Source organism: Neodiprion lecontei, chromosome 1, assembly GCF_021901455.1.
Source record: "Neodiprion lecontei isolate iyNeoLeco1 chromosome 1, iyNeoLeco1.1, whole genome shotgun sequence".
Lineage (NCBI taxonomy): Eukaryota > Metazoa > Arthropoda > Insecta > Hymenoptera > Diprionidae > Neodiprion > Neodiprion lecontei.
The window spans coordinates 7,288,850-7,308,785 of record NC_060260.1 but is presented as its reverse complement, the minus strand read 5'-3'; the positions used below and the strand labels follow the sequence as shown (position 1 = coordinate 7,308,785).

The following is a 19,936-nucleotide window of genomic DNA, read 5'->3' as shown; positions in this document are numbered from 1 at the left end:
ATACTTCGTTGGCGTGTTTTTACAATGTTCATCTCAGCATCCAATTCATTGCACAGTTGTGAAGTTGATTATTATTTCTAAAGCTATACGTCAAAATTCCACCTCGGTCCCCGTAACAGAGCTTTTCATTAATGAAATCAATCACGCTACTCGTTAGACCGACGCCAGCGAGCGAATTTCGTTTCATCGCATAAATGATGATGTTAAATCGTCAATTTGACTATGAAAGTCAAAAAAAAAAAAAAATAATAAAAAAAAATTCTCAGCCACAAACAATTCATCTGTATATTACGTTTACGATTGATTGAATTCCATTGGGACAAACATGCTTCCATTTTTTCTCCTTCCAAGCCCCCTTCAAAAAAATAAAAAATTATCATGATCTCGTTTGAAAATAGACTATGTTTACATCATTTGGAAAGAAAAACAATTATCCTAAGCAAAAACGAATCACTTCTCGGAGTCATTTGTTCTCAACGAAATGAAATTCGCGCGAATTTGCCGCTCTCGCAGTCATCCGGTAAAGCGTGTGCAGTTCAGGTAGCCACCCGCAGGTATAACATGTCAAGTTAATTACCTTCTGCGTATAACAACCGTGGACCTGCAACTGCGTTTCTGGTATGGGGCTAAATAAATTTTACCGTATAACTATACAAACGGCAACTCTGTGTGCCCTGCAGCTCGATGTATCTACGCAGTATTCGAATATCCACTTGGCCTGCGCACTGTGTACCCACATTTAATTCATATTCACATTCATCGAGATATACACTCAGCAGCAACTGAGATAAATTCGTTTCGCATTGTCGTTTCTATTCTTACACTACATCTGGGATAAAATTTCGCTCTTGGCAAACCACAAAAATGAAGCAGACCAAGAACCGGGTAAAAAACCACAAAAAAATCTTACAATATGTGAAACTACGTTTTACGTCCTTTCGATCGTTTCGCTAATTTTCCGTGTAATTTTGATTCGGGATCTTGAGATAGAAGAATTTTTCTTTCATCCCCCTTCGTTCCTTGCCATTTTTCTTCATTCTTACCAACATGAAAAGGAGCACGGGGATGATTCCGCTTTGTACGGTTCGGATTTCCCGAGAAACCTGTGGTGGGATTGCGGCACAAAGGGTCACGGCGGTACGTTCCGCTCCACTTATACAGACATTACCTTTACCCGGAAGTATGTATTATACACATACGTACGTGTCCGTAAACGCCGCACCCGCACAAGCGCGTATCGAAAATGCGAGGTGGAATTAGGTGGCTGCTTTGTACAGATAATAGTTTACAATGCGATGTCGGGATGAGGGAGGGGTCGAGGGAGGCGGTATTTGATGCGATTACACAAAGACTCTGCCCTCCTCCAAATGAGTAACACGGTACACGTACATGCATGCGGTATACAGGTTGTAAACTCTGCTCTAATCTCACCCAAGACTTCTCTGCGCTTAAACTTTGCCTTGTAGTCATGGAATTGCTCCTATTATACCTACCTGTAGGAGTGAACGAACAAAGGAAATACCTCGCAAAACAATTCCTCGCCTACGTATGTTGTATCGACGCAACTTCGCTTTATTACGCGATCCTTTCGGTCCTGAAGTTGAAACCGAAACCGTGAATATAACGAGAATCTTGAAAAGGAGAGTGAGGTTTTGAAGCAGCAGTAGCAGATTCAGGGTTACTTTGGGGTTGGTCGTAAAAACTGGAATACTGGAAACACCGGAGGGTTTTTATTGACAAATTCGAATCTCAGTTCTCACGATTGCCGTGAGACATATGTTAGGAAATTTTCAAGTGAGAAATAATGTAAGTCGAATCTTATCGTAGGCGAAAGGTGTTCAATTTTAAAGGTGGAATAGCGATCAAAAAGTGCATAAAAGTTTTCCGCGTTGATTCTACGGTGTGATATCTTCTTGCGTATAAAAACACCTGATGGCGAGACTGCTTTAATAATCATTTGATCGTCGCGTTCATGTTCCGCATGAACGCATGTAATTTATTACCATTCGGGAGTAAAGGTGCCAAGGATTTACGAGTCCGGTCGACACTCGTGAGAACTAAACCAGTACTCAAGCTTTTCGTGGCCACTTAGAAAAGTTGACCGAAAACTTGACTCGTAAGAACTACTGGGACGGTCGTGAAGTAGAGTGCAAAAAGTTGGCTCTATCCTCTCCGCCATTATTATGCTAGCATTAGTCTTGCTCAACCTAAACTCTGACGAGGGCTCGTGCTTGGATAGCTTTGGCTTACGGTGTAATAAACTGATCGTTCCATCCATCTACGTATGAAAGCAGGAGGCAGGATTTCGTCCTCGAGAGTGCGGTGTACGAATACGTCATTCGGGATTCCATCAACCTGGTAACACGGCACTGCGTGACGTTGAAAAAGGATCGCAACGCCTCCGTATCGTCGATGAAACATGTCGAGTTTTGGGTTCACATGGTGCCGTCTGATCATCGCGTGGGTACGAAAATCAAGAAAGAAGACATCGCGATGTGTTTTTCAGGGTTCCGTACCTCAAAAAGAAAAAACGGAACCCTTATATGATCACTTTGTTGTTCGTCTGTCAAGACCCTTTTTCGCAGGAACGGGAAGAGGTATCAAGTTGAAATTCATATCAAATACTGAGGTCTACGGTCCCTTTGAGGTGTAAAAAATTCAAGCCTCCGAGTTAACGCAATGAAAAGATACGGCCATTTGTGTCACACATTTTGATACTCGCAAACTGGAAAATCAAAACCTATAGGGTACTTGCCGTTAACCTAGAATCATGAAATTCGGATCGAAGCAAGGTCTCGTAGACTAAGTAAAGGGTAAAGTCCGAAAATAGTTCATTTCTAGTCGTATCGCATAAACAAAAATAATTAAGTTTATACGGAACCCTGAGGGCGCAAGTTCTATTCGCACTTGTTCCGTTGTTTTCTTTTTCTTTTGTGTTATTTCATTTCTATATCCGTTTCTTTTTCGAACACTCACACAGATCGTAAATCGTAATTATGACACTGTAACTAGACGGTGAAATGACGGTATGCGAACTCGAATGTAGGTTCAACGTGGCTAAATTCACGGTACAAAGACGGTATCCGTACAAACTCTGACTCCTCCCGTCTGCAAATCTCATTCGGCTCTGCTACTTATGTTTATACATATAGCACATGTACACATACCTATGTACATACATTCGTGTTGCAACCATCCCCCTATTTTTGTACCCAGAAGCGGTCTCATGTATAAAGATTCACTCGAAATTGGTCCAAATCATGAATCTTTAAATTTTTCACGTTGGGCGAATTTGTCAATCACAAATTTCCATCCGTCGCGTTGCGGTCTTGATCGGTGGGGGAGGGGGGGGATTATAAGGTGAAAAAGGAAATGATCCATAGAGTGAAAAAATGTAAGAGCAAAGGCAGGAAGGATGGGGAAAAAGACTCCGGGGTAAAAATAAATGTACAGAAAATGCTGCGTGCATGTCGCGCCCCAGGGTGTGGCGAAAAATTCTTCCTCGTCTCAGAGAAAACGGGTTTTCTCTGCCGCGACAAAAGGTATACCTGCATGTACGTAGACGTACACGGCCGAGAGAGATGAACTTAGTTTGGCTCTGCGCTTTACACACTGCGAAACTTTTCTTATACCGGTTGTCTAGGATGGAAAATGGAAACCAGACACCGCCATCTAAACCGCGTTGTGTTTTATTGGTGCTCAAATGTGTTGTATATACATTGGTTTGTTGCGTTGAATCTCGTATAGTACGGTTCTACCTAAAACACTTTCCGCCAGGCTTTCAGAGTAACAGCTGCTTTCTTAATAGGTCGAATTTCAAAGAGGCGGAACCCTGCCTGTGATGCTCGACACGTAGCTCTTAACTTAACGTTACTACTGGATCAACACCTGAATCAGAATAAATAAAGTATAGCGTTTCCGAAACTTTCACAACAGCGGACGCCTTTGGGACCGGAAATCTTGTCCGCCATTGATAAGTGCCGGTTATTCGGAAAATGGTTAATTCTTGATGGCACTTATAATCGGCTGATCCGGCTGTGCGGCCGTCTCGCCAAAATCTCTGTTATCACGTGGGGATAACGCGGGACCAATGAGTGATATGTTATATGTCTACAGTTATGACCTAAGAATAAGTCGAGGGGTCAATCGATCCGTCACAAAGTGAACCAGCGTCAAGTGTCTTGACTGACGAACATCGGCAACGACGAGGTCCCGGCACCAGACAAGACTGTGTTTATCAGTGAATACGATCAAGCGGATCCTTGATCAAAAGGCAGGTTAACGTTGACTGGTTCAGAGGCTTGCCAAAGCCCGAAGGATTTGCGATTACTATCGACGGATCTGCCGAGCGTGACACACGTACCTGAAGCTTTATCAAACGGATATTCTCCTCCCATGGCAACGGGGCTGATGTGAGACCATGGATAATTCTCTTTGTCAGTCGGTACAGTCGACCGTAAAGCTCGAGTGGGGCGGTGGCTGCGAACGATATCGTTGCCCCTGGTTCTCGGATCGCTATTAGGGCCTCGTTTCGCCCTCCCGGAAACATCGAAAACGCCAAAACGGATACCGCGAGCTCAGGAGTCGGCGAGAGGTGCGTTAAATAACTGATGAGGACAGCCAAGTCTCGAGCGAGCCTTCGACGTAAGTAAGCGTCGATAAACTCGGGTCGGTCTTTGCCTACCCTTGAACGCATCGGGTCGCCCCCGGAACGAGCTAATGGACCAAACCTATCGAGAAGGAATAGTGAAAGAAACTTCGACTTCTCGGCGAAATTGGGGTCTTGGAGAAAAGGCATCCGGGCTAAACCGCTTTGCGTTTTTCAACCGAGTTATATCGGAAAGCCTGGCGGTGTTCGTTGTTTCCACGTTTTCGAGCGACTTTAAGAAAACCTGATCTCGCGATACCGAACTCAACCTTTTCCGTTCACGCAGCTTATACGACTTCGAAATTTTCTTTGACGCACGCGGCAAGTATCACGCAACTATTCGCAACGATATCTTTCTTGGATTCTTTAAAATTCTTTAAAATTCTTTGAACGAATACTTCTCGGATATTTTTGCGGCGACCATTACGCTACGTATTCGTTTTCGAGGCTCAGACTCGTGCGGAGCCGAAGAGCGTCGCCCAGCGATTATCTCCGCGGCTCATTGTGACACGGGAAAATGTCGGGCGGGTAGAAACTGCAGATGACAGAGAAGCCGCGGCGCGGCGGGTGCTATGACAATAAATATATAAAGGATTTTGATAAATTGTTAACCTCGAGCGGCGAGACTCGCCTTGTGGTTTGGATACGTCGAGTGTTTCCGCCACAGCGAGAGAAACCATTCATCTTGTTCCAACTGTACGCAACGTGTATCGTTCCTTCTCAGTTTAATAACCTACTTTTCTTACTATCCTTTTTCTCGTCGGAGTTGGAACCGTCTAGTTAATTGCGATATTTATCAATCCTCTCGCATCACCGCCTGGTCTCTCTGAACCCATATTTTTCGCGTTGAAATTTGAGGAAAAATTCGCAATTAGTGCGGAGTGTTTGTGGAAAATTATTTCAATGTACCGCGGACGGAAGTAGGAAAAACATTCAGGGATGACACGAGCATCGTTTACATCGTACGCGAATTTTAACGGAGGTGAAATTTCGCAAAACCAACTCGGGTGCATGCATGGATAATGAGTTGAAATGTAGAATCGTGTGATTCATTTTTTCATCCGATATTCCTTTCCGCGAACTACAGCATTGCCCGTACCTTCCCGGTTACACGGATGGCCGTGCAAAAAGCTTTTCAACACCGATCGCAAAACGAAAAGCGAAACGCTGCGATCCCCCGAGGCCTATAACGGAGGTTCAACGGGGCTGATGTGCGTTCGAATATTAATACGAATACCGCGGGACACGCGAGATTTGATTTTACCTTTTTCTTTTCTGATCCCAGTTGTTTTTAGCTTTTCCTTCTTCTATGGCTTTTGTTCGAGTCGGTGGTTTCTGTGCACGGAAACTGAGCCGGCGGGTCTTTGTAACCAATCATTTTTCACCTCAACGCTCGCATTATTTTTCGAATACGTATACATATAATATCGTACGACGAACGTCGTTCGGAAAGCATCGACCAACAAAGTGGTTTAAGCCGCGGTGAAGGAGAACGTTTTTTTAATTTTCGATTTTTGGCTCGACATATTTCAGTTTCGAGTATGGTAGTACATTCGTGATCAATTTTATTGTTCACGTCGTATTAATTTTTATGAAAATACCAGACGGTCGTTTACTTGATTCGGTATCTCGATGTCGTTCGAAGAAAATTACTCATTGAACAGTAACGAGGCGTGGTCTCATTTATCGACAGGTTTTGGACAGCTTGGAGTTACGTGAAAACTGGTGAAAACTGGTATGAACGAGTGATAATATCAAAGGTTGAGTGTGCAAAAGAGACGCGTACCTATCGGAGTTTGTCAATTTTCATAACAAGCTGGATTGAAATAACCGTATCGAACGAGTGGCACGGTGGTCGAGGGTGGCTGCAGGAATACGGTATAATTGTTTGCACAACTGATATCCGCAATGGCTGTGAGCGTGAACAGAGGTCGAGTTTAAGCCATCGTTTTCGCCCGTGCATCGCGCGTTGTTACAAAGGATTTGAGTGTCGTTGCTCGTTTTCAATTCCGTTTTCGAAACTCTGTTTGGAAAGGCTTGTGTGTTCAGTTTCGACGCTCAAAGAGAGCATCATGGCTGCTCGGCAAGCCGGCCAAGCACCGCATCCTTTTTTTTTACGAGCCGATCGCCGGTCATCCTATCGACACGTTTACCGATACGCTCAAAAGGATTGGAAATAAAAAAGCAAGTGAAAAGGAAGAAGAAAAACAAATCCGACAATTTCACCGTTTCTCATTCTCTCGCTTAGCGTTCAACATAATTTGACGCTCCGCAATTCTTGCTCGAAAAAATTTTGATCCTTTAGAGAGTAATCGCGAAGATACCATATAATCTGTGATCCGCAGGGATTACGAGTATACCGACGATTCAACCATTTGGTGAGTCGGACTTTAGCGCACGCTGGCATCAAGCTCAAAGGTGATAGTCGCACGTTTCAGGGTGATTCAGCTTTTGTTGCAAAACGCTGAGGAAAATCGCCTCGGGGTCGAAGGTTGAACGCCGGCGAAGGATTACGTTCCTCGTTTTAACCACAGATCTGTACACACATACGTACGATGTACGAACGTGGTACCGTATATTCCAGAGAGAAATCCCACGTCTCTGCGATCCGCGAGTCAAGTCCTGAACACGCCGGGGATATCGGACTGTTGAGCAGCCGGTGGAAGGAAATTTTAGAGCTGGAAGTAATGCCCCCGGACCTTGTCGAAGATAACAAAGCTTGCGAAATTTCCTTCCAGACAAATACTCCCCGGGTATTTGAGTCGGAAATGTATACGGAGAGATCAGTTTCAAACCTAACGACGGTCGTTTTAAACTTCTCCGGCATATTGCCCATTCTTTGAAAGGAGAAAAGAAAATTTTTTTTCTCGTCAACTCTTGACGCGTTATGGGATTCTTGGTGTAGTCGGATGTTTTCTTTGAACACTCGTTCTGTGGATCTTTTTGGGGGTAATCGGAGATTATTAGATATTTGTGTTTTTTTCTTTTTTTGTTTGTAACGATGTTCAGACACGATAAAATCAAATCCTACCCTGGAATTGATTTTCGGTACTTTGAAAATTGCGAGGTGTCTTCCAAGAATTATCATTAAAGTTTTGCCCAGCCATTTCAATTAATTTTTTCATTTTCTAATGGCACAACGTTGTAAGCGCTGTTAGGTATTGTATTTTCTATTTCTTTGCGTTTCGGCGAAATACGTAAAGGTATGCTAGAAAATGTTGAAAGTAAAAATCTAATGTTCGAATGACGAATGATCGTGAGTACTGGTTGAGGCAAATATTGAGCTCTAATTTAGTAAAAAAAATTGCTCGTACCCACAACAAAATATTATTAGTTATTTTCTTACTATAATAAATTTTACTAATTAATAGCAAAAAATCGTATGTATCGGTAGCTACTGTACAAATTTTTAGTTTTTTTTCATAAATTTATTTGGTCTTATTGAATTTGAAATCAGCAAACTTATGAATCTAGTGACAATTTGAACAAGATATTGCAAGTTAATTGAATCAGGCCGTATTATGTCCGCCAAGAATTGGTGGTTGCGAACTTCTGCCATCATCTTGCAATTTCGTTTTTTTTTTTTTTCAAATCGTGACTGAATTCACAAGTTCGTTTAATTAAAATTATTTACGTATTGCTATTAAATTTTCTAAATTTTAACATCAGCTTACGCAAACGTTTTAATAATTTTCAAAGCGTATAATAATAAAAAGAAACAACAGACCTTCCCGCTAATATCGAATTTTTTTTTTTCGCTTTCGACCCGACGACATTGGACGTGCAATATGCATATTCATGATTTTATTTTTCCGACGCTGTCACGACCCGCAGCCTTTTTACACTGTTTCTTCTCGATCCGCGCGTTCCTTTGTCTTCTTCATTTTCCCAACGCTCGGCGCGCTTCTGTGAGAACGAACCTGATCCTCTTATCCCGGTAACGAGAAAAGTTTCCGTCAACTGCATTGCGTTTCCGGGCAAATTACTAGAGACCGAGTTGAAACAAGAAATTCCTTTGTAGTACGTGGCGATTTTTATGGCTGCCAGAGATTTTTCTTCCTTTTTTTTTCTGTTTCTTTTCGCCGCAATTCTTACAGTTCGTCGTGTTTCTTTTTTCTTTCTTCTTACTCATTAAACTTACCGAAAACATACATCGAGCCGGCAATATCGTGCCGCTGCTTCCACTTCCGGTCTCGACTCGCACGAATAGTCGATGTCGCCTGTCTCGGAAGGAGGCAACGACGGTGTCTCCTTTCCAAGTCACCTTGGCCTCCAACCACTCGTAGAAATTTCCAAACTAAACTATGCTTGGTTTAAGGCAAGCGTCAGTGCAGGGAATGGGGAAGCTTGTGGCTGTTTGAACAATGCCAACGGCTAAAGACCCTGCTGAACCTCGGAGCAAACAACGAGGGGTGAAAATCCACAAACACCTTCTTGAATCAGATGCCAACCTTTAGATACCCGAGGTTGTAATTACCCAACGAATTTCACTTCAAACATTTGAAGCTTCGCAAGCTTTGTAACATCGCATTATCGGACACTTGCCAGTTCTCGAATTCACTTTCGTTCATTGATCACATTTCAGCCAAAGAATCCATCGCGAAGTTTTTATCAAAGTGGTATTTTTTTTACTACCGTTACCAAACACTCGTCCTAGTATTCGACCGTAACATTATATTCGTATACTTTTGACGAAATTCACTTACGGACGTATTTCACGTGTCTTTGAAATTTTGTGCCTTTGAGATTGATGCGCAGGTGAAACGTACAATATAAATTCGAGACATTCGCGAGGAATTTATAACGCAATGTGCAGCCGGGTTTCAAATATTTCAGAACAGGTAACCCGGATTCCTCAACATCCGCGCGACGCTATTGCCGTTGATAAATAAAATTTCTTATCGTATCGCCCAAGCAACGTTGCGTGCCGATATTTACGTGTTAAGAGTGTAGAACGCTTCATATTTCATAGTTCTATAAATTCCTTCCAACCAGTTGACCCCAAAATACGCGGGTGATGAAAATTCTAGGGTTCAATATCGATTCCTGGTTCTGATCAGTTTGCTATAATTCAAGTTCCCAAATTCATCGTTTTAATAGGATATCGAAGATGTTGTGAAATTGTGCAAAATCGGAGAAGCACGAGTCGTCGCTTTATTTCTAAACTAAAAAGAATAACTCGAAACGTAATTTTCTGTTTGTCTTATTTTGATTTTGCAGCAGCGTTTCTTTAAGTAGCATTTAACACGAGGTGTCCTTGTCATCGTTCTTTCAATACTCTTCAAGCTCTCGATTATTTTCCTTCAAGTTATAACGTTATACTTGTATAATAGAGCAGACGAAAGGAGAAAAATATCGTATTCTGTAGCGCGCAGGTAGGGAGAAGCGAACGTACGTCTTGGTGAGAGGAAAAAGAAAGATAGCTAAGCCCTTTATATTTCTTCTCCTCCATATTTTTCCCTCGTTCTCCCTTTCTATCTCTCTTTCAGTCTCCTATCGGCATATCTCTTCGATAAAACAGAATTCTGTAGGGATCGGCAGGCGATATATGGACCGAAAGTCGCTCGTGGTTTTCCCCTCCAAGCGCTTTTCGTTTCTTTACTCTCTAAATTTCGGATCAGCAATTATATTCTGTCTAATTACCCTGATTAGCATGTTATAAAAATATGCGTCGTACGGAAATTTTTCGGGCAACAAGCGTGCATAATTCCGCTCGCCAATCCTCGCGTGAAATTGGAAATTTACGCCCTTCGTCACAAAGTTCGGACTCCTCCTGTCACCTGCAGCTGTTCGAGAATTACATCTGTCAGAATCTACCTGTACGTCACTACGACAGGTAGCCGAAGTTCAAACCGACCTTTGATGTCATTTCTCTGACGTGAAAAACAAATTTTCACTTTCGGGGAAAGTTTCACTCGCGGTCCTACATTTTCATTTATTTCATACTTCGCCTTTTTTCAAATTTCTCCAATTCTTAGCGACGTGCTTTCTTCTCTTATTCTTTCACTCTGTTTCGTCTTTATCGTCGTATGGTTTTTCTTCTATTACATAAATCGCTGGGACTTGACAGACGCCCATGCGAAGTCGTCACGTCGAGTCTAGAAACTCGGAGAAATTACTTTTTTCTATATAACGATATGGACCGAGGCGTGTGCGGAATATACCGGACAGAGATGAGCCAGCCTTTTATGCTGCGCGACGTCTTGTTTCTACAGCAACGATTCTACGAAATTGTTTTCGTGTTTTAATTTCGTTTTTTTTTATTTTTTTATCCAATGCTTACGTTAAACATGCGATACTGTGTGGGGTAAACACTAACACTTATGAAATCGAAAGATAAAAAACTCTCAACGAGTTTAGAACCTCGACTTGTCCGTGCGTTTTATTTGGCTGTCAACGCAAACACATCGGCAACAATTTGCAATTAACAAATTTACGCCGCTGGTCAGCGCATCGATGCTTATATTTGCAAATGTTAATTGACACAACACGCAGGATTAGCTCGAGTCAACAGGGGTGGAAAATTCATTGAAACTGAACGAGACCGAGAGAGAGCATTTCCGTTTATCCAGCCACCGCGTGTATTTATGTAAAATTATATACGTATATTTCCATATTATATTACGTATAATATTGACGCTCACGAATCGTTTGTACCGATTTATTATTTTACTTAATCTATATTCGATTTTCAGTTAATATAAACGTCACGGTTTTTCCACCCATAATATTTACGGCAACATTTACCACCACCGATCTTGATAATCCGTATGCGATCAATGCGGAAGCGGACGAGCTGATTATTACACCTACAAGTTTTCCATATCCGCGTCTTCCGGGACATCGAATTAAGACGATGTAAAATTATATCCTGCAATCTTTCTTCCTGTTTCAGATATTCAGGAATTTTACGAGCTGACGCTGCTTGACGAGAGTAAATCGATACAGCAAAAAACTGCCGAGACAATCCGCATCGCCAACAAGTGGGAGGCCAGCGACGGTCCCATCACTCCAACATTCGCCCAGAACGACGTAAGTTTGATATTCTTACATTTTTCCACAACTTGTTTTCATCTCCGGATTCTTTCGCGTATTCATCCGAGCACTCGCGCCCCTGTAACACTCGACTCAGGTTCTACTTTCGTGCCGCCTTACCTTCGCCCTCTTACCCTTACCTTACCTTCTTGTTCTATTTTTTTTTTTTTTTTGTTTTTTTCCTCTCACGCCCTCTTCGAAGAAGAAGTCGCGCGTTCAATCAGACGATGATCGCGATAAAGTTTCAAAGGCAAAGGTGCGGGTGAAGACCGACGATGGTTTTTCACCGGGGTCGTTACGCCCCCGAGCGATAATCATGAGAGCGAGAAGCCTGGGGTGAAAAAAAATGATATCATTCCGTCACCCTCCCCTTTCACTTCCTCTTCCTGCATACGTGCTCACCGAATTCCCTCTTCTCTATTTTCATTCAGCTCCCTTCGCCTCTCTCTCTCTCTCCCTCTCTCTTCTCAGGAGTAACGACGCTTATTTGAATCCCTACTCCGTCACCGCGACGCCCTTACGGGTATATCCATGGGTATGCCTTACACCGTTCCGCGCACCGCCGTATGGAGCATAACGTCATGAATCTTTGAAACAAGACAAGGCGAAATGAAAACCAGACGGCTGATGCGTAATGGAAAAGGGGTTAGAGTGGTGGAACGTAATAAGGGGAAAGAAATTGAATACCTAAACGGGGGGGAGAGGAACGAATACCGGCTCGCTGTATGATATGGAAAAACTTGAAAAAACTTTGTCTATGGTAGAAGCGAGGCAAGGCGGATGCACGTTGAATTCCTAGAAATAATAGGCAATAAGAACTGGATCGTGGTCAGCCATTACGGGGAAAGGATCGGTGCAGAAGTTTAATGGCGGAAAGGGGGATGCGAGCTTCTTACTTCTTTGCTACTTTCACCACGGTTCCTCTCCTTTTTCTTTCCGTTCTTTCTTCTTCTTCTTCTTCTTCTTCTTCTTCTTTTTCTTTTTCTTCTTCGTGTTCTTCTTTCATGTTCCTCTTCCTCGCGGTTTGGCAGGGAAAGTCGAGAACGGCCAACGGCGGTAACTGGGGAGTACGAGCCACGCGGGAAAAGACGTCGACGTCGACGGGTTTCCTTGTCTTCCATAGTTTCTATACTACCCGTCGTCGTCGTATCCCCAGATCGACTCTTACCATTTTCCACCCTTCGAAACCACTATTTATTTTCTCCGTTTGCTGCGGCCGATCACTCGAACTCGTTCCTTATATATTTTCTCGCAGAAAAGTTCGATTTTTTTCAAAATTTCCATGATCCATTGTTCGCCGTCGAAGCGTGCCGGTGCAACGAAACGGCACCGTTGTTATGCTTTTTAAGCCTTCCCGATGAAATCATGAGGTTGAAAGTTGACGACATGGAACCAGAGGCTTTACAAAAGTTTTCGGCAAAGTTCGACAGTTATACACATTGTGTCAAGCAGCTACATCACCTACGGCATAACGAATCTGCGAATCGGGGAGACGTCGCTGAAGCGTGAAAATTATACCACTCGAAAGTAGAAACGAAGCCCTCCCTCGCGTAATGCGTACAAATCATGGCCTAGTGGTTATACTTTTGGACGATCGTTCGCCTTAACAGGAAACGACAGATAAGAGTACTTCAAATTTAAAGGAACCTTCGGCCCGACTTACCCCTCGACCGTGAGTTGTCGTTTTTAGCAATGTTTTCATTTTCATTAAACATATTTTGCCGCATCAGGTGCCAAGTTTCGAACTCTGTCCAAAAAAAAAAAAAAAATGTAGCAAACTCAACAAAACGGGGATGAGCATGAAATAAATTTTTTCAAATATTTACAGCTAAATATTGCTGCATGTGTATTCAAAATAATTTTCCATTCGATGGAGTAGAAAACAGTAATAATGATAATAATTATAATAGTAATAAAAGAAAATTTTATGTAGTTCAAGCGGAAGAAAAGAAAGTATTGCTTGAAGATAAATATTTTGATGCGGAAATTGCATTATCTTTTCATCAGCACGTTGTTTTCATAAATTAAATATTCGCATCGTCACGTAATTGAAAATTCTATTTTTCTACTTAATTTTTCTTTCTCCTCCAAAGTACATGGTATTTTTCTATTTATTTATTTATTTACCTTTTTTTTCTTATTGTCCTCGGTACAACCAATTACCGATGGAACGTAACTGACGGTTAATTTCTCTATTTTTTATTTATATCAAATAATTCGCTGCGCAAAATAATATATCTGTATACGTATAATACTATTATTCAGCCTTTGAATATTAAAGTACTCTGGAGATGAATCGGGCTGAATGATTTTTTAAGAGTCTTGAAAAACTCGGAGCTTAAATCGTGAAAGTTCGTACACGACGAAATGCTGGGTGAAGTGATACTTGTCGTTTTCTATACCCGTATTATAACTTTACGTATAATGCATATTATTATACACAATTCATGCCTATAGTGCACATACCTATACACGTCAACTTCACAATAATTCCAACTTTCATGAAACGGCGTCTGAAAAAGAGAAAAAAAAAAAACAAAAACGAATAAGTCTGAAGAAAAACGTTGTGTTTAATTCAACTTGGTATTAAATTCACTCGGGTGGAACAGGCAAACTGAACCGTTCTTCAACCTCTGGGTATTGTATATTATTTTACAATTTTTTTTTGTCTTCCTACTTTTATATAAAAAAATATTTCCACCGAATACAACATGGTAAAAAAAAAATTGCTGTACAACAACTGTTTGGAACAATATCGCACTAATACCGGAACAATACCGGACTAAAGGCGCATATATTATTTGTATTCCGTTTCGTTTTTTCGCCATGGGCAATTGCAGTCGTGTATATCATTCGGCAATCGCGTTGTTTATCCGATCTTTTTTTCACGTGCGCATCGCGTGTACCACGTATAAGGCGAATAATTGAAACGCATAGCCAATGTTCGTTCCTCCTTTTTTTTGCCCCCTTTTTTTGCAACTCACTCCTGGATTCGTACAACGGTCCCATAAATTCCGTTTGGCCACTTGAAACAGGCAATAGATCAACACTGTCTGCTCGTAGATCACGGCTCGCAGGCAGAGCTAGGCGGAAGTAAAGCAGCGTTCGGTATCCTGCGGGACGCAGGTACATGCCAACTATCCTGCCGATGTATAATGCACGCCCTCGTTGTTGCCACGCCTTCTAATCCAGCAATGCCGTCGTTCGCGAATCTTACGCGAAATTTCGAAAGGCTGCAGATTTTTCTTGCTTCGGGAGAAATATACCTGCTCTGATCGCATCATTGCAAATCATTGTCGTACATTTCGCCAGGCGAACACTAGTAAGCTGCTAAATCTCCGCGTACAAGGTTCACGTGGAAATCCAAAGTGCCAAGTTCTGGTTGAGTTTAAGCGGAATTTAACCACCGACCGATTCACGTCCTCTGATCCGCAGTGTCCTCGGCACCTCGAACATCTTCACAGGATCATACCGATTACCGAAACTTTCCCGAAGCCGCTTTGAATCCTCACCTCGAACCTCGACCCTTAACCGTTGCGGATTACTCTGGGTCAGAGCGATTTTGCAGAAATGATTTACAGTATGTTGGAACGGGAGATTTGAATTCATTGAAAAACATCGATGCAGTTGAGGTGAAACGATAACGAGCAGAATGTACTCAACTCGATTGGCCCTTGTACAGACCTGCATCCTTCTGCTTCTCCCTTACTTTTTATCCATTGACAGACAGTAATATTTGGGGTGGAAATATATTTATACTAGGGTGACCCTTAAAAAGGTGATTTTTTGAACTTTGTAGTTTCGAGTTCAGATTCGTAATCAGTGACTCTGAAAACCAAGGGTACCCAATTTTATCGAAATCAAATAATCCTTTGGATCTCGCTCCACCATATTAGATCAGCCATTTGGAATTTTCAAATTTTTATCTCAGATTCGTAATCAGTGACCCACGAAACTCACCGATACAAAATTTTACCTAAATCCGTTCGGTAGGTTGATGCGCTCCTAAAAGATTTTAACGGAATCCACCCTCTTTGAGGCGCGGGTTAGAGTTGAGATAAAAACCTGAAAAAATGAGGGAATTCTTTTTGGATGATCTGGAACCGATTTGGGGGGCGAACCGGTCGTAATTCAAAAACGATCCTTTTAAGGACAAACCCAATGTCCACGTGTGGGTACAACACGAGTAATTTTAATGCACGGACATTACGAGCGTAGGTTAAGTTACGATGGATAGAAATCCGGTTTAATGTTACTAAAAATGAAGTTCGCAGTAACGGTCTAAAGTTACCTCGAGGTACCTCTATAGGTACGCATTGTAATAAAGCTCAACCGTTCGTCCCTAAGGTAGCCTAGGTATGTATTCTTTCTAGCCCCTCGTTTTCGCCGAAGAAAGTTCGCAAGCTTTTGCTCGTCCGGGTTTTCCCAAGTTATGAAAAGTGGATTTAACTTGCTTCCTAGCGCAAAGTCGAGTTACGCTAAAACTGTACCTTATATTATCTGCGCCATGCACCGTATGTAGACCTTGCCTTCCGACCCCATTATATTATTACATTATTATACGTACGTGTGGCGTTTAAATTCCCGGCAGAATAAACGCGTGACTCGACTCAACTCCTTTGTTTCAATTAAATTAACAAGATGGCGAATTACCAGATGCCGAAAGCTTCTCGAGTTTTAAATTTGTCAATCCCTCATCCGTTTCGTTTGGACCTCAAACATTCGCTAGGTTTACGTGACGGAGTACGGAATATTAACACACTGGGGCTTTTTCGACTTGCTCGATAAAAGTATTTTCGAAAACACTTCCCGTACTTTCATCTGGACGCAGTAGTCACGTATGTATGGCGCACGGTGCAGAGCTTTTGCTGAATGGCATATCTGCGAAGCACTTCATGCAGGCTCAAGCACCTCTGGGCTCGTTCCTGTAACAAGAGGCAATATCGCTGCCTGTCCATATCTGCCCTATATTATCGCTTCATGTTCCGCATCGGGAAGATTAGAAGCAGTCCGTATATTCTCTTTACCTGTAACTTGGAGCTTTACTCGCGCTGCTTCGCTCGCGATAAGTGATTTTAAATTAATTCATTAATTACTATTGCGAACAATTACTCCGTGTGCTTGTAAGCGATGCTTTCAAAATTGCTTTAGGTATTTACCAATCCAGCATTAGTCGATTCCACGGAATGTTGAATGGAATAGTTTCACAGTCTTCTTTGATTCATCTTCAACTACATCGAAACTATCGGACTGTAAGACTAGTTTACGTAAGATTTTTCGGTTACTGTCCGAAAGGGAGTTGAAACGTTTCTTTATAGTTGATAGCCAAACGCTGGAAATTTCACTCTAAGGGAAACATGCGACAAGCTGTTCATGCATGACGCGTCTTTTTCTCACCGAGTGCAGAACAAACTTTCCACTCCGAGTTTCGAAGTGCTTGCTGTCTGCAGAACATTTCGGCAACAGCTTTCAATGACACGCAGCTTGCAAACGTTTATCTGAAGCTCAGGGCGAGACGAGTATCGGGGATTAAAGATTCGATTAAAGGCTTACACGATTAGACGGTTAACTCGAGTTTCGAACTCTTTACACACGGTGAAAACGGGCGATTCGATTACCGCCGTTCAATTATAACCCATCCACGGTGTTTTCTCTCCAATTCTTTCCTCTTTGATTAAGCTTTGTTTTTTCAACAGTTGAGCCGAAGGTTCCGCGGATTTCCGGTCTTTTTCACCCGAAGGAACGCCCATCGTCCGTATCTAATTGTAACTGGTCCGCCACTTCTCGCGAAGGATAACAATAATTTATAAATCAAACTACCGACAGTCTTTCTGAACTTTGATTGTCGACAGCTAATTTTTTCGGTTTTGCGACTGCTCGAAGTATGAGCCGCTATAAATTTTCAATTTCGGCACTTTCATATTTCTCTATCTCCGCATTCTGTACTTTAGTCATTCGGATAAGAGAGCGTTCGGTTAAATGCACTTTCGGGAAAACAGTTCTTCTACTGGGTGATTTATCGAAAATCCCAATTTCGGTAAGCTGTTGAATTCGTAGTTGTTTCAAAATTCGTATCTCGAAAATGTCGGGTTTTCATTAAGTCGACTTTTTGGTCTTTCGGGATTTTGACGTCCACCCCTCTCAGAGACTTACTCGCCAACCCATCTCACCTTCTTTCACTTTCTTCTTCTACTCAAATCTAGTCAATCACCTCGCGGGACAAGCAAACGGGATTATTAAAGCATTATAAATTCTTGCACTCCGGGAGTTGTAATCGTTCGAACGATTGAATAGCCCACGTAGCGTGGTTACAGTTTCACTGTATCGCACGCATCACGCGTAACACCTGCATCCCTCTCAAAGCGGATCACATAAGGCAGAGTGAATATTAGGGGAGAAGTTGCCTAGGCAGGTGTAACTACCATTATACAACCCGATACGAACCACCCTCGGCACGCATCCATGTATAATATGTGTCGCAAAGTCCAGCCGTTATATGGGAACAAGACAAGGCAGGTGGCATAGTTTACCGCTGTTCTTAGCTTGCGGAGGAAATGAGCTAGAATACGAAATGGCCAATGGCTTGACTCGCCGTAAATCTTGAAGAAAATGGCCCAGAGACACGACACGGTTCTCGCCTGTATTCACGAGTTGTTGCTAAGGTCCCACCCTGCGTATCGCCAAAGCCGAGCGAGCATCGTTGCTATAATTTAGTGTGTAATTGACAATACCTTGTGTCGTTTCACTCGTTTTCAAGATAATCGAAACTCCGATTTTCTCATTTTTTTTTTTCTTATTCCAAAATTGTCGAGATTTTCTCTCGTCGATTTATCGCGGCCTAAGATTATTTCTCCCGTTTCTAGCGAGTCGATGACGACCTTGCTTGGCTACGAAAGGCCACGTCTCGCAGATCCTGACTCTCACCTCATCTAATTATGCCTCTTAAAAGGCTAGTAAACTGTCTTAACGAGGTTACCTTATTAAAGAATTCCTCCGAGGCACCCTCCGGTGCTTGATAAAACTCCCTTCTGAAAGATGTCCCCCCACACCACCCCAACCCAAGGTTCGAGGGTTTAAAAAATAAAGGAGTTTTTCATTAACCGAGTAAAATATGTTCGTGAAAATTGGCCGACTACAGAGATCTCTCGTCCTTTTCATATTTTTTCTTTAAACTGGGAAGAAAAATCTCTTTCACTTGGCCCTGTTCGGATTTTCAATTAACTTACGAAGAGTACGCTGCGTTTAACCGATAAGAAATTCACCAACACCGTGCTTTGGAAAAAAGCTCGAAGCTCGCTAACGAATATCCGTTCCGTACGCGGTCCGTTCATGCCACTCGTGTAATACGGTTGCATACCACTTGTTCCCAACCAACGTGGCAATTGCCGACTGAAAATTAAGAGGGAGAGGCGAGGATTCAACGTGAGCAATGTCTCGCTCGATTAACCATTTAAAGAACTGCAAGGAAGAACCCGGAAGGCAACGGAATTTCGACTAACATAACGACCCAATTTCACTGCAGTGTAGACAAATTAACCTACGTGCAGGAATTCGTATCATCTGAGTATGTCACACGTTAAATTACATGCGGTGTAATTCATAGTAATAATTTTCAAATTTTCATCCACGAGATTCATTTTCACGGATTTGATATACTTATTATTATTATTATTATTATTATTACTATTATTATTATTATTATGTTATTACCTGCTGCACTTGAAATTCCCTGCTTCTACGTTTACTATGTATACGCAAATACTACCGCAGCTATGTCTGCAAGTGTTTTTTTTTTCTGTTATTTTTGCCTCTGCTTTTATCCCCATTGCGAGGAGAAAAATTTCACCATTTAGTAGCCAGAAATCGGAAAACAAAAAAGAGAAAAATATGAACGAGGGATTTAGATTTTGAAAAATGCGTGGCGATATATTTTCCTCATGTGAATCAAGGCGAGAGGAATTACCGCTGGGTTTTCAACTTTTGGAACAAAGCAGTCGTAAAGACAAAGTGACGTAACGAGAAGATAAAAAAAAAAAAAAAACAACCCACTGGAACAATAAAAAAAAAAAAAAAAAACACAAAAAGTGGATGCAAAATAAAAGACAGCGAAAACAAAGTGTCCGTAGGTTGAAAATACTCGCTATACGTGACAAGAGCCTTGATTCTGGTCGCTTCCATTTTCCCTTTTTACTCAGTTCATATTTCACTTTCACGTTCGACCGTCTGTCTCTGTCATCCTCGGTTCTCGGCTTA

At 42.1% G+C, this 19,936-nt stretch overlaps 1 protein-coding gene across 11 annotated transcripts in view; it reads left to right on the top strand.

Annotated features, from left to right (window-relative positions):
* The window catches only part of LOC107224692 (disks large 1 tumor suppressor protein), a 308,249-nt gene that overhangs the window by 129,433 nt on the left and 158,880 nt on the right, over nt 1–19,936 (top strand). For all 11 annotated transcript variants that reach the window (XM_046733159.1, XM_046733119.1, XM_046733130.1 and 8 more), the window contains one exon: nt 11,544–11,680. In XM_046733159.1, the coding sequence (XP_046589115.1) occupies nt 11,544–11,680 (137 nt within the window). The remainder of the gene's footprint in view (nt 1–11,543; nt 11,681–19,936) is intronic.